At 44.0% G+C, this 15,840-nt stretch overlaps 1 protein-coding gene and 1 pseudogene across 2 annotated transcripts; both read left to right on the top strand.

The window, feature by feature from the left end:
• Window positions 1–325: 325 nt before the first annotated feature.
• On the top strand, window positions 326–8,462 carry LOC310776543 (extracellular calcium-sensing receptor-like; the record flags this gene model as incomplete). Its single annotated transcript, XM_083636723.1, has 9 exons — window positions 326–573; window positions 800–1,094; window positions 1,261–1,347; window positions 1,589–1,858; window positions 3,615–3,821; window positions 3,957–4,232; window positions 4,772–4,999; window positions 7,314–7,437; window positions 7,549–8,462. The coding sequence occupies 9 exons, from the start codon at window positions 326–328 to the stop codon at window positions 8,460–8,462; spliced, it is 2,649 nt and encodes an 882-aa protein (XP_083492849.1).
• A 2,456-nt stretch (window positions 8,463–10,918) lies between these two features.
• LOC310776541 (extracellular calcium-sensing receptor-like) lies at window positions 10,919–15,835 on the top strand (annotated as a pseudogene). The gene is made up of 10 exons: window positions 10,919–11,063; window positions 11,308–11,399; window positions 11,577–11,756; window positions 11,913–12,101; window positions 12,229–12,801; window positions 12,994–13,203; window positions 13,441–13,564; window positions 13,641–13,834; window positions 15,022–15,303; window positions 15,413–15,835. The product of its transcript is annotated as an extracellular calcium-sensing receptor-like (transcript).
• The last annotated feature ends 5 nt before the right edge of the window (window positions 15,836–15,840 follow it).

Here is a 15,840-nt window from a genome sequence, read left to right as displayed (position 1 = left end):
TAACGTTAGTGTGGTGTGTTCTATGTTGTTTAATTCTATGTGTGATGAATGCTGTTTACATGACCACTTGATAATCAGGTTCAATTCTAATCAATGGTTTATTAGTGTGCATGTAAACGCACTCTGTGACACAACTCACATTTGACCTCAAACCTTAAAGTGCCGTTCATATTCATTTAAATATCGGATATTAATTTATTAGGCCCTGCCCCTACTTGCCCTGATGGGTGGTGTGATGATGCAAGACAGCAAAGCAGATCACGTAGCACTTTCTATAAAATTAAGTGACTGGGTTTAGAAAAGGGATCAACAGAGGAGGACAATCATGGTGACATTTTTAGACCCCTATATGTTTTTGTGTGTGTGCTTCATCTTCATATTGTCCTCTTCCTCCTTTTTCTCCTCTGTGTGTTCCTCCCTCTCCTCCTCCTGTCTGTTACAGGGACAGTTTCATCTTAATGGGATGCACAAGGCTGGGGATGTGGTTCTGGGTGGGCTGTTTACGGTCCACTTCTTCTCTGTCTTCCCTGAGCTGTCTTTCACATCAGAGCCACAACAGCCCGTCTGCCATGGGTGAGTCTGAGATACAGCTGAACGCAGAGACTGGTGGAAAATGCATTAGTTTGTCTATTCAAAGTACTCATTCTGAAGGGATTAGCCTGTGATTGTTTTATGACATCTCCTTTATCATCATTAGTATTATCATAAGACCTAAATCTTGAGCTAATATTTGAATGAACACTGTTCCCGTGGTATTTTTCCCCCAGTAGCAGTTATACAGTCATACTCTTTGTTTTAGATTTGATGTTCTGGGATTCAGGCAGGCCCAGACCATGGCTTTTGCTATTGATGAGATCAACAGGAACACCAACCTGCTACTGAATGTGACTCTGGGATACAGTCTCTACGATAACTGTGTCAACATAAGAATTGGATTCCGCGCTGCGTTGTCATTAGCTAGTGGCCGAGAGGAGCAGTTTATATTGAACAACACCTGTTTAGGGCCCACTCCAGTCCTGGGAATTGTGGGTGATTCTTCCTCTACACATTCTATTGCCATCTCTAGCGTCTTAGGTTTGTACAGAGTACCTATGGTAAGTTTTCCCTGTTAACATCAGAAAATGCTTTTTGATCGTCCTGATTTTGATTGAATTGCAAATTTAAATGTGTAATAAGCAACTTGTATAATTTACAGCTGAAAGGACTTTTAGCCACTTGCAAAATAATCATCATAATTTAGGGTCACACTATCTCTTACAGGTGAGTTATTTTGCCACATGCTCCTGCCTGAGTGACCGGCAAAGATTCCCATCTTTCTTCAGAACAATCCCCAGTGATGCCTTCCAGGTGAAAAATAAATAAATCAAAATAAAATAAAATAAATCAAACCTTCAATTAGAAATGGATTTAAAGTGAATGAAACATATTTGCTTTTGTGTATGAAAAGCCATGCATGTGCTTTGTGTGTGTGTCATTAATGGAGATAATGGTCTCAGATGACACAGCTGAATGAGAATAATTTCACCATTGTGAGACACAACCGATCTTCCACTGAAAGCACTAATCCTTCCACTTTCTATCCAATTAGGTGCGTGCTATGGTCCAGATTCTAAAGCGGTTCGGCTGGACCTGGGCGGGGCTGCTGGTCAGTGATGACGACTATGGACTCCACGCTGCTCGATCCTTCCAAACTGACCTGGCTCAGTCTGGTGGGGGTTGTCTGGCCTACTCAGAGGTTTTGCCCTGGAGCAATGACCCATCTGAATTCAGGAGGATCGTCGATATGATGAGGACATCCACAGCTCGTGTGGTCATTGTGTTTGCCCATGAGAGCCACATGATTCACCTCATGGAAGAGGTTGGGGTTATAATACATCTTAATTTAGGACCTCATAATTATGAAGAAGGTGAAATAACAATACTTTATTCCTCTAACTGAAAGATGGCATATTTTTGTTACCATGACGTCAAAATTGTCAGCAAATGGAAAAATCAAGGTTTTGTCGCAAATAGGTCCACCGTCGCTCTGCCGTAGCGTGACCATATCTGTTCCACAATTTAGGCGCGCAGATGCCACTCCCCGTGAATCGCCCAGCCAGCTCCATGCCTGTGTTCAGGACCCCCAGTACATGTGTTGCTCTCAGGGAGAGGAACAGCACATTGCTCCAAATGATCAGTTTGGGAGCCATGTGCAACTTCAGTGAGCACAGGCCATCATGACGGTTCATGTACGTAACGTCACCATTGTTGTGTTGTCTGTCCTTACAAGCACGTGGACTCCCTGGAGGGATGGGAGGATGGGTTTCAGTAAGAGAAACACTGCCATGAGTTCCAGAAAATGTATGCAGGTGCCCTGGTGCGCTTGGCTCAAGCCCACCCCAGCTGGTTCCCACAAAGGCTCACATCTGTGGTGAACACCTTCCTGGGCTGGACTGTGCCCAAAGGCACTTCCTGGGTCATAAAGGATGGGGCTAGCCCGCCGTGTGGAGTGCCAGGATGCACTCCGGCGTAATCCCCACTCTCCATTCGCCATGACGCATGAGCGGGTCTATCGCTGCATCCATACATCGGATAAACACCCTCGTTAGGGAGAGGCCGAATGAGAGTACATAAAACATAAAAGCCTTTGTGACTCTGACCCGGGGAAACGATTGATAGGGCTCCCTCCTCCAGCAGAAAAATTATCACTTTATGGAGAATGCCGTTTGTGTATTGAAACATGTGTTTGGAACGGATCCAAAGTGGAGCCTGTAACACTTTTCAATTGTTCTCAAAAACCCATTCCGGAGCTCCTATCTCTTTCCCAACCTCAAGGTTTTCCACGAGATTTGGTTTGGGAGCCGTGATCATGACCTCTAGAGGAGGAATATTACAGCGGTGCTGTGGCACCCTCTGCTGGAGGGAGAGGGGGATAGCCCATGTGCCACAGGCAGGTGGGACACAGCAGACTTTGGAGCCATGCTGTTTATGATCACGTTGGATTTTTCTTATGGGTTTTTATGCTACGCCCTTGGCCGTGGCCTGGATGCATCAGCATTACACACTTTAATATATTTTCTCCCAGAAAGAACATTTGTGTGTGCCGTGTGGCTAGGCTTGGTCTTGACACAGGGGGAACCCATGTTTATTGGGTTATTGGGCTTGCGCCCCACCGCTCCTTCTATAAGGGATGGTGCTACTGCCCCTAGCGGTGGAAATTGAAGAATGTCATTTTCTCGGACCCCAATATGAAGGGTGTCGATTAAATATGATGCTTCTGTAGGTCGCAGAGAGGTCTGCTCCCATAGTGAACTCACGATTATTTGCAAAAAGTGTGTTTTAGAATTTCAAACTTAGTGTAAAGCAGATGATGTGCTTATGTTTTAGCATATGCAGTCAAATAATTGGCTACATGAGTTAGTGGTTTCCATAATTGTGCCAATAAGTACCAGTTTATGTGTCTTAGCAATTGCAAAAAACTATAATAACTTGTAAAATATTGTATCATACCAGTACTTTTATGTGACAAGATACTATATGGCATAATCATACAATTTAGTTGAGTAGATATTACATTAGTGCCACTGATATCTGGCCTTAATTATATTTGTCAAAATAAAATCCACATTCCACAGGTGATAAAGCAGAATGTGACAGGTCTGCAGTGGATGGCCAGTGAAGCCTGGACAGCAGCTGCTGTGCTCCAGACCCCCCGCCTCATCCCGTACCTGGGAGGCACGCTGGGCATTGCCATCCGTCGAGGAGAGATACCGGGGCTGAGGGACTTCCTGTTAAGGATTCGTCCTGACAATGACCCTAACAACAGCTATGGAAATAGCATGGTGAGACTTTATCTTTTTTATATACTGTGTGTGTGCGTGCGCACGCGCGAGTGCCCGTGCGCATGCGTGTGTGTGTGTGTGTGTGTGTTTACAATTTCTCATAATTAGTGTTCATCTTCATCTTCATTTCTCCAGGTGAGGCAGTTTTGGGAATATGCATTTCAGTGTAGATTTGCACCACCTTCAGCAGGCTGGCTGGATGCTGGGGGAGCGCTGTGCACTGGACAGGAAGATCTAGGGAATGTAGAGAGTGGCATTTTGGATGACTCAGATCTCAGGTCAGAGTATAATGTGTACAAGGCTGTGTATGCCCTGGCATATGCCCTTGATGACATGCTGAAGTGTGTGCCAGGCAGAGGGCCTTTCAGCGAGCACAGCTGTGCCACTTTGCAGAGAATGAATCCATGGCAGGTGAGACGTCAATTTACACGCTACTTTTATGTTTCCAAATCCTGTGCTGAATACTATGGTTTTCTTTTCAGTATATTATATATAAAGTATGCATTATATATAGTATGTGTGAAATGATTCAGTTGACAGACACTCAACAAAACATGTAACTATGAGGGTAGTGTTCTCAAAATGTCAGTAGCAGTAGCAGCAGGATAAAATAATTTCCTCTTCTGTTGTATGACAGTGATTTATAGTAGGCCTAACGTTATGCATTCAGAGAAAACAACAGCATCTTCAGTGTTGCAACTTCAGGTCGGATAAAAACGTGTTGGACTTGTCAAGTTTTGCTTGGAAGTAGCATGATTAGTGTATTGCCGATAACATTCAGCATGCTACAGTAAGTATAGAGATTGTGTGTGTGTGTGTGTGTGTGTGTGTGTGTGTGTGTGTGTGTGTGTGTGTGTGTGTGTGTGTGTGTGTGTGTGTGTGTGTGTGTGCGTGCGTGCGCGTGTGCGTGTGCGTGTGTGTGTGTGTGTGTGTTTCTGGCCAACATATAGCTTGTGTATTATTTGGAAAATGTCAACTTCACCACAGCATCTGGTGATCAAGTGTCATTTGATGAGAATGGTGATGCCTTACCAATCTATGATGTCATGAACTGGGTGTGGCTCCCTGATGGAAGCACAAAGGTTCAGAGTGTTGGTCTGGTTAAGAAATCAGCATCCACAGGTGAAGAGCTCATACTTGAAGAAGACAGAATCTTCTGGAATTTGGAATCCAAAAAGGTCACTTATTCAGCTACTTATTTTGTTGGTCTATGGATAATGTTTGGTTACATGGTAACCTTGGTTCACTGAGTGGATAAATTGTCTCCCCAGTTACATATTTCGTACATGTGGGGACTGAACCCCCTGGGGCAGTTGATGTGGATACAACTTTAAGACACACCCACTATGTGGGCCATGCACAGCTATAGATTGCCCAGGTGTGCATGCATTCACTGGTTAACATTGATTGGAATGATACCCAACTAGCACGCTCATTTTGGAGACAATGGGCTGTATCGTCATCAAGCGCTGTCTACTTTTTGCGCTTGTGCTCCATAATGCCGTGTCTATGCTTAAAGGGAATGCGAGACTGGAATCTGATTGGTTTGATTGATAGAAGGCCGAGCCAGGGCATGGCCACACCTGTGAATAATTCTTGACTTAAACATGCCCATTTGAAGCTTTGGGCCGAGCGCACAGGCATTTAGCACGGCAGGGAGAATAACAAAGCGCATGGGCACGCCCCCAATTTTTGCTGTGCTCGGCGTTAATCCTATGCGTAAACACGCACAAGCGCCGGCCACATTCCACTAGGTCCGTGTTCGGTCCGTCTGCGCTGCGGTACGGCTTCGGAGCCGATACGTTTCCACTCTAATCATTGTGTCAACTCCCACCTACTCCGCTGCGTTGCGTGTCTACCCCGTCGCAGCTCCGACGATCCGGAGCTCTCCGAAAAAAATACGCAAGGCTTCTATTTTTCACGGATGACGGAGCAAAGCTGCAGCAAGTTGGGCGGAGCCAGGCATGAAATCAACAGGGCAGAGGTGTTTACAGCATTCAATAACAAGCCAGAGGACAAACAAGTATGGGGAAAAGTTCATAATTGAAGTGGAAAACGAACAAATAATATATGACACGATGCATCCTTTTTACAAGGACAACTGCCACATCACCCCTATCCTAGCCTCTCTCCACTGGCTCCCAGTGAATTTCAGAATTCAGTTTAAAGTCCTGGTCTTAACCTATAGAGCCCTCCATGGACAAACCCCGGTTTACATCTCCGAGCTTCTCCATTCATACTCGGCCAGTCGGTCTCTGAGGTCGTCCGACCAGGAGTTACTGGCGGTGCCCTGGACCAGATTAAAAACTAAGGGTGATAGAGCCTTTGCGGTGGTGGCCCCAAGGCTCTGGAATACTCTCCCTCTGGACCTGAGAGTCTCTTCCTCTGAACTCTTGTTCAAAAAGCAATTAAAAACTTTCCTGTTCAGAAAAGCTTTCGGCCATACATAGATTTTACCGACTGTTTTGATTTGTTTTGATTTATTTCATTCTTCTGCTTGCAATGTCTGTCTTTATTTTAGCTATTTTTCTGCTAGCTTAATTTTGCATTTTCTTAGATATGCTTTAATTATATGAGATGTTTTAATTGTATTACTTGTTTTAAACTGTATGTGGTCCTCTGTGAAGCACTCTGTGCACTCGTGCTACGAAGAGCGCTATATAAATAAAGGTTACTTACTTACTTACTTACCAAGCAAGTCCACCCCTCCTCTGCTTCTCCAGTTGGGAACAATGATCTTCTGCCTGTTTGTCGTTGTATTTATCCCACATACAAATTGTCTCGCGCGATTTCACCGCGGGAACTTGTCGGTCTCGTCACTCTAGCTGTCTGGCAGAGCGGAGCCGTGACGTGCTCTGCACGCAGCCGGTTAGTGTTGGCGGAGCACAGAGCACGTCGCAAAACCGGAGCACAGCCGCAATGCAACGCAAATGCAGTGCGATTCCCATTACCGCTTTTATGACGATAGGGCCCAATCTCTCCACTCATAGAACCAAGGTTACCATGTAATTGAATGTTCTCTATCGTTTGTCGAGATTGTCTCTAGTCTTCAGTTACATATTTCATATGTATGGGGTCCCTGTAAGACACATCACAAGGAGACAGAGGAGATAGAGCAGATGCAGCTCCTTGCAGTAGCTACTCCCCACAATGGGACTCAGAGAGAGTGGGAAAGGGATACAGTTTGTAAGTTCATTAGCTGTTTTACCAACAACTCCTTATTGAGGAAGTGTTTCCTTTCTTGATTTCCTCTATTCCCCATGGGGGCTCATCGGAGTTGCCAAGTCCGATTGCTACTGTATAAGCGACTTTGGCTTGTGACTTTGGCTGTGCATGGCTTGGTAGTTAAAGTTGTATCTGCCCAGGTGGGGTCAGTCAGTCCCCATACATATGAAATATGTAACTGGAGAGACAATCTCGACAAACGATAGAGAATTCACGATATTGTCAAATCGTGTGGAATGACGGTGATAATTCTTACTCTCCCTGTAGCCACCCCGGTCAGTGTGCAGTGAGAGCTGCCCCCCAGGTACCCGCATGGCCAGAAGGAAGGGGGAACCCGTGTGCTGTTTTGACTGCATCCCTTGTTCTGAAGGAAAGATCAGCAATGAGACTGGTTGGTAGTACAGTATATATTGCAAAAGTGTGTTGTCCAACTACATGTAACTTTAGCTTACTGTATAAGTAGGCTATGTCTTCCTTCAACACGTCCCCAATTTTTTTTTAGACTCCATGGAGTGCATCAGTTGTCCAGAGGACTTCTGGTCCAGCCCCCAGCGTGATCACTGTGTCCCTAAGAGAATGGAGTTCCTCTCCTACCATGAGCCCTTGGGTATCTGCTTGACAACTGCATCATTGCTGGGCACACTAATCTGCAGCATTGTGCTGGGAATCTTCACCTATCATCGCAACACACCCATGGTACGAGCCAACAACTCAGAACTCAGCTTCTTGCTCTTGCTGTCACTCAAACTATGCTTCTTGTGCTCACTGCTGTTCATTGGCCGTCCCGGGCTATGGACATGCCAGCTGAGGCATGCAGCATTTGGGATCAGCTTTGTGCTTTGTGTCTCATGTATCCTGGTAAAGACTGTGGTGGTGCTGGCTGTGTTCAAGGCCTCCAAGCCTGGAGGGGGAGCCAATCTGAAATTGTTTGGTACTTTACAGCAGAGAGGGACAGTTCTAGCTCTAACTTCCATCCAGGCAGCAGTCTGCACAGCATGGCTTGTCTCTTCCTCACCGTCTCCACATAAAAACACACAATATCACAATGACAAGATAGTCTATGAGTGTGTAGTAGGGTCCACTGTTGGTTTTGCAGTGTTACTGGGCTATATTGGCCTATTGGCTATCATCAGCTGTCTCCTAGCATTTCTGGCAAGGAATCTTCCAGACAACTTCAATGAGGCCAAGCTCATCACGTTCAGCATGCTGATCTTCTGTGCCGTGTGGGCTGCCTTCATCCCTGCTTACATCAGCTCCCCAGGAAAATATGCAGATGTAGTTGAGGTATTTGCCATCCTAGCCTCTAGTTTTGGCCTGTTAGCAGCACTGTTTGGTCCAAAGTGTTATATCATCCTGCTGAGACCTGAAAAAAACACTAAGAAAGCTATCATGGGCCGAGGCACCACCAAGACATAAAAGCAGCACTTCAAGTATAAAGGCATGGTGGCTCAGTGGTTAGTGCTGCGGCCTCACAGCAAGAAGGTTGAGGGTTCGAACCCCGGCCCCTCTGATTTTGCATGTTATCCCTGTGTTCGTGTGGGTTTCCTCCGACCATCAAAGACATGTGTTAGGGTAAATACTCCTGTCAGTGTGTGTGAGGCACTGGCAGTTCTAACTGGACTTCCAAGAGACAGCAGTTGAAAAACACTGGTGCATTTACAGTAATGTTCAATTTGTGCATTGTCACTCAAATAAACAAAAAACGCACAATGTAACAACAATACAACCATAATACTAATAAATGTTAGAGCCATTTTGGTTGCATACTGAATTTTTTTTTTTATTGAATTATTTGAAAATCTATGTTGACTAAATTAATCAATATGAATGAATATGTTGACATCCTTTCATGCCTGCTGTTATATTTGTGGATATAAGTCCTTCTGCTGCTAATTTTTCTGCATTGTGAGTTGTGACTGCAGTATAGACCGGAGGGGGCATGTGTATCTTTAGACTGGACAAAGTGGAAACAGGTGGACTAACTTCAGACAGGAAAGTCTTTTGACCGGCTTGTTTTTTGTTTGCTTGTTTTTGTTTTATTTTATCGATGTTTTCCACGTGTATAGATGGTAAATAAATACGTCTTTTGCAACAAGTTTGGAATGTTTTTGAAAGCAAGAAGAGTCCGAAACATACAGAACTTCCTGTTTTACAGTATGTGGCAGACAATTGTTAGTAAGCAGTCACAGAATTTAAACCATTTAAACTAATAAGCCCACAGCAACTCCAAAAGGGTCCGCAATAAATTACAGCATGTCAGATGGCTCCAAACCCCACCACCATCCCCTACACATCCATCCAAATCAGTCAGGCCTATATACTGTAACATGAATTTTGAGTCAGATTCTATTTCTACATTCTTACAGTATGTTAGGTACTGTATATAACCTCACCCTCCTTCCCTTGCCTGTACAAGTACAAAAACTGTTTTACCCACACACCCACATGGGCTGTGTGTACGATGATGTGCAAGGAAAACAGATGAACTTATGTCGGATGTCTGTTCTATCTAGGTCTTAACTAGGGCTGCAACTAAAGATTATTTTCATAATCGATTAATCTGTCGATTATTTTCTGGATTAATCGATTAGTTTTTGGTCTATAAAATGTCAGAAAATGGTAGCAAATGACGATCAGTGTTTCCAAAAAGACCAAGATGACGCCCTCAAATGTCTTGTTTTGTCCACAACTGAACAATAATATCAGTTTACTGTCATACAGGAGTGAAGAAACCAGAAAATATTTACATTTAAGAAGCTGGAATCAGAGAATTCAGACCTTTTCTCTTAACATTTTACTCAAAACGATTAATCGATTATCAAAATAGTTGTCGATTAATTTTCTGTCAATCGATTAATCGTTGCAGCTCTAGTCTTAACCCTAACCCTATCACATCGTCTCCAGAGTTTCCACCCTAGAAATATAATGTATCTTTAACATGAATCACTCTTTGTCACGCCATTGTTTTGACATCACTCTTGAGAGGAGTGATTTGCATTTCCATGTGCATGATGAGTCATCCTGTTTACTATCATTCCACCATGGGCTTTACGGCTATTATAAATACCCACATCAGCACTTCATTAGTGCAGAGCAGGGTCATGTCATAGTTTAGATACCTTGTCGTGAGTGGAAGTTATATTTGGAGTACATATGAAAATACTTTCTAAGTGGTCACATCTTTAATACTTTCTCTCTACAGGTGGATGACTTCAGGATATATTAACTTCCTCCTGCTGCATTGTGAGCGAAACCTGGGGAATATAGGATTTTTTAACAAGATAACTGTTGCATTTTTTTAAAATATATATTGTGTTTACTGCACATCTGTTTGATTTCTAATTGACTATGTACCGATTGTCTAGAACAGCTGTATCCATGTCTTGTTTCTCCTGGCTCCTCACTCGGTGGCCCTCCTCAGCCCCATACCTGCTCCTTCTGGGGGTGGTGGGCAGAGAGGTGGGGCTGGAGGTGGCTCAGTCGGTGATGTGTTCTCGGTGGGGTGTGCTAACGGAGCAGGGGCTCTCCCAGGATGGCGATGTGGTTCTTGGCGGCCTCTTTAACCTTCATTACCTGTCTTCAGTTATAGACCAGGACTTCACTAAGCTGCCATACTACAAACCTTGCACTGGGTAAAACTATATGTAGCCTATGTTATCAACTGATTACTGTCTGTCATATACTGCATATACTGCACACTGTCTACAATTTCAGGTTGACAAACACAAGAAGCATTCATTTGCCTTTTTGTATCTGGTGATTATTTATCTCGGTGACTTGCAGTCAAATAAACATTTTGACTGTTGTTTTTCTCACTCTCTTTCCGGTGCGGTCTCAGTCTACAATTGGCTCCATTAAGGTATATGTATGCAATGGTGTTTGCGGTGGAGGAAATCAATCGTAACACCATTCTGCTGCCAGGCGTCAGGCTGAGCTACCATATTCTTGACAGCTGTGCCCGGCACCCCTGGGCCCTGCAAGGAGCACTGTCACTGGTTGGAGGAGACAGCCACAGCTGTAACTCAGCAGTCCCTCGCCCTCATTTAGATGAACAAACTGGAGTGAGGAGAGGTACAGTATACAGCTTGATGTGCATGTGTCATAACTCCTACTGTGTCTATAAACAAATGAAATTAGCATAGCATAAAGAGTGTGAGGTTGTCTTTGGCCATTTTCCATGTAACTGCACTAAAGTAGTACACTCCTTTTGTCGTTCATGTTTCAACACATCCCCCACTATGTCCTCTGATATGGTCATCAGGCAGTCCCCCTGTTCCTTTGGTCATTGGTGATGCCCCATCCGCAACAAGCATAATCCTGTCCAGGACCCTGGGGCCTTTTTCTGTACCTTTAGTGAGTTTCATTACCTCAGGAATGAAGCCTCAAATTAACATATTTATACAGTGCAAATCAGATGAAGTAGTTCATATGAAGCTAAAACCATTTTTTGATTAAGAAATATACACTTATGAATATAAAAAAAATTCATTGAATTAATATTAATATTGTATTTTAATGTCTTTGTCTAAGATCAGCTACCTGTCTAGCTGTCCCTGTCTGAGTGACAGGCGTAATTTTCCCAACTTCTTCAGAACCATCCCCAGTGATGTTTATCAAGCCCGGGCCATGGCCCGGCTTGCCATACGCTTAAACTGGACTTGGGTTGGAGCAGTGGTAGCAAACACTGACTATGGTCGCCTGGCAATCCAGGTGTTTGATTTTGTTGTTATATTGATTGTAGAACAACATGTATAGTGTCCATATAATAGTGTGCCTGATGGTTATTACATTTTGATATGAATACACTATTTACAGTACATGTTAATTCATCTAAGCTTTGTGGCTCTTTCCACCTCCATATTTCAGGAATTTCAGAAGGAGATTCAGGGGGCAGGAGTGTGCTTGGCATTCTTAGAGATTGTCAGCAGAGAGATGATTGTGAGAGATGCAAGACGAGCAGCAGTCACTATTCAGGCCTCAACTGCAAGGGTGATTCTGGTCATTTGCTGGTATACAGAAGTGAGGCAGTTATTCCTGGAACTAGCCAAGAGAAATGTGAGAGACTAAAATTAATGTGTATTGAACTTCCTGGACTCATCCAACTGAGACATCTAATTTGTTAAAAGTGACAACTGTTGTTTTATTTTATTTTGTGATTTATTTCTCCTTGCTCTCATTCTAGGTGACAGACAGACAGTTTCTAGCCAGTGAGGCTTGGAGTACTAGTGGTGAAATTCTCCAAAATCATGTCCTCTCTAAGGTGGCAAGTGGTGTTCTAGGTGTGGCTATTCGAAGTTCACCCATACCAGGATTTGCGAATTATCTCAGAAGTTTGCATCCATCTCATCACCCTGACGATGAGCTATTAAGAGAATTCTGGGAAAATGAGTTTGGATGTCATCCTGGAACTACACAATCACATGCCACACCTATTTCATCCTATCACTCTTTGTCATTCAACTCTGTAACTCCTCTCCCAAGGTCTGACCATCCATCAAATGTCTCTACTTCACCTCCTACCAACAGGTCCCCTCATTCAGTTCCCCTACCCCCCTGCAGGGGGACAGAGTCCCTGGAGGGGGTGTAGAATCTCTTTACTGATACCTCTCAGCTGAGGGTGACCTATAATGTTTACCTTGCTGTGTATGCTGCAGCCCATGCCCTTCACAGCCTTCTCTCCTGCCCCGACAAAGACAGCCCTCCCAGAAGCAACAGCTCCACCTGCTCCTCTCCACAAAACATCAACCCCATAGAGGTAAATGGAATCAGACCTTCTGTGGCTTGTCATTATCATTCTGTGGCTTGTAGCATAGCCTACTATTTTAATGAAACTGTGAGAATAGTTTTCCATGTTTTGATACAGTGTATATTATGAATACATCGTTTTCCACACCGTTTAATTAGCAGTGAATGTGAAATATTTCATTAACATTTTTGCTGCTTTCAGCTGTTGCAGCACTTGAACAAGGTGAACTTCACCACTCCACAGGGGGAAACGTTTTACTTTCAAGGGGCTGATATACCAGCAATGTATGACCTTGTCAACTGGCAGACCACCCCCGAGGGGTCACTCAAACTTGTTTTGATTGGTCGTGTCGATGGGTTTGATCTCCACCTTAACCAATCAGCTATTCAGTGGAGCACAGGGTCCAATCAGGTAGTCAGATAGCATCTTGATTCAGCTTAATTATAAAATGTGTTTTTCTTTGTACTTTTGCAAGACATACAGGCTATATCATCATCATATATAAAAGGAGCAAGTGGGCTCTGTTTCTTTGTTTCTTTGTTTCAAACCTAAGCCTAGGAATCGAGCACGCAAGATTTCTAGTAATGATAAATTGTTATTAAAGACATTTATGTTGTGCTTGAGAATATGATTTGGTTTATTGTTCAGGTACCTGTTTCAGTGTGCAGTGAGAGCTGCCCCCCAGGTACCCGGATGGCCAGCAGGAAGGGGGAACCTGTCTGCTGCTTTGACTGTATCCCGTGTGCTGAAGGGGATATTAGCAATGAAACTGGTGAGAGAAGTACTGTAGCAAAGCGTTCCCACAAACAATTGATACAGTTAGTATGCATGATCCTGTCTTCTCCTAGGTTCCATCCAGTGTGAACGTTGTTCATCAGAGTTCTGGTCCAATGTTGAGCGAACTGCCTGCATCCCTCGTCAACTGGACTTCCTTTCCTTTAATGAGACCTTGGGCATTACCCTGACAACAGCCTCTGTGTTAGGTACCGTGGTGACGGCAGCTGTGTTTGTGGTCTTCCTGTGCTACCGTCACACTCCTGTGGTGAGAGCCTAGAGCAGAAGTGCCCAAATTCTTTCCTATGAAGGGCCAACAATTAATCTGGGTGGAGGGCCGTGGGCCAAAAATAATGTTTATGTTGTGTGAAATTACTTTATATTAAAAATGTATATGAGGAATCAGCGTGACGTCACGACACCGCAAATCCCCCGGAAGCGTGGCAGTTAATTAGTATGAGCTGTGCCAAACAAACATTCATACCTCAAAAACTATACAGTACATGATATTGCTTATATTTTGACATTTTGAGTGAGAGCAGAAGTAGCTCAAGAGTCTGATGTATAATATATGCATGTTGTGTTAAAGTTGTGTGAACTGTCACAGTTTTTAAAATGTAAACAACATAGCCGGGGCTAGAGTGAGCACTCAAGGCTGGCTCTATAGGGTCCCATTGCCGTGTTCCTCCGGAAACGCTGATCCATCTCATATTATATTTTATACACAGTTTACATTCTAAATCTAAAATAAAATTTCAAAATAATAAAAACATTAGAACTTTTATTAAAAGCTTTTATTAGAGTTAGATTTAGAGCTGATTTTTATTTAAAAAAGCTTAGACATTTTCAAAGGGAAAGACACCTTTCTGACAGAAAGTGCATGCAACTCAAGGTGCAACCCTAACCCTACTTATAGAACCCATTCTCATTCAGATATCTTGAGGTGAGAGGTGAAGGGACCCCTTTATGGTCATGCCAATTTTTCCCTCACCCAAATTTAGCCTAATTTTGCAGCATTATTTAGCCCCCTCCCCGACATGCTAGGCCGACGTGGTTGACACGAATCGATTCCTAATAGGTCTTCTAGTTTCATAATGGTATAAGGATCATCATGTTAGCTTTAAAAATCAGCCCAGCCTGAAAGACAGTAATATCAGCCGCAGATATTTTTTTATTTTCTTTGTAAAATCCATCCATGGTTTATTTGTTTATTAAACAGATCCCCATTAGCTGCTGCCTATGACAGCTAAAATAGACATTAAATAGACATTAAAGGTGGGCCAAAACAAACGGCGGGCAGGACAAAGTTGCCCCGCGGGCCCCAAATTGTTCAGCCATGGGCCATGGCGCAGACTATTATATTTTCTGTTAGATCCAAAACACTGCCTTATCTAATTGACCAGAATTTTGTCTGTTAATGTGATTATCTCTATGTATCCTTCTTCTCATTTCCAGGTGCGAGCCAACAATTCAGAACTGAGCTTCTTGCTTCTCCTGTCACTACAGCTCTGCTTCCTCTGCTCTCTGGTGTTCATTGGTCGTCCGTCGGTCTGGTCTTGCCGCTTCCAGCAGGCAGCATTTGGGATCAGCTTTGTCCTCTGTGTTTCCTGCCTCCAGGTCAAGACCATAGTAGTTCTGGTTGCTTTCCGCTCAGCTCGGCCTGGTGCTGGAGCACTGATAAAGTGGTTTGGGCCAGGCCAGCAGAGGGGAAGTGTCTGCCTCTTTACCTGTATACAGGTGAGTGTTATAGAGGCACTGTTGACGTTTTTCAGAAGTAATGAAGCATTTGATGTATGCTATTTCACTTCCTGTCAATTCACTTTGAACAATGTATGTTTTCATCCAGGTGATCATCTGTATTACATGGCTGTCACTCAGTCCCCCTGTGCCTCAGCATGACCTGGGTTTCCAAGGGTCAAAGGTTACCTTAGAGTGTGCCATGACCTCTGTGGTGGGCTTCTCTCTGGTCCTGGGCTACATTGGCCTACTGGCCTGTATCTGCCTCCTCTTGGCCTTCCTGGCTAGGAAACTTCCTGACAACTTCAATGAGGCTAAACTCATCACCTTCAGCATGCTGATCTTCTGTGCGGTGTGGGTGGCCTTTGTGCCTGCTTACATAAGCTCTCCAGGAAAGTACGCTGTTGCAGTGGAAATTTTTGCCATCCTGGCCTCTAGCTATGGCCTCCTGCTCTGCATCTTTGCCCCAAAGTGCTTCATCATCATCCTGAGGCCTGAGAGAAACACCAAGAAACACCTGATGGCCAAATAGCTGAC

Source organism: Poromitra crassiceps (genome assembly GCF_964638095.1).
Source record: "Poromitra crassiceps genome assembly, chromosome: 5".
Lineage (NCBI taxonomy): Eukaryota > Metazoa > Chordata > Actinopteri > Beryciformes > Melamphaidae > Poromitra > Poromitra crassiceps.
The sequence above is the reverse complement of the archived record's forward strand: the minus strand, read 5'-3'. Positions and strand labels throughout refer to the sequence as shown.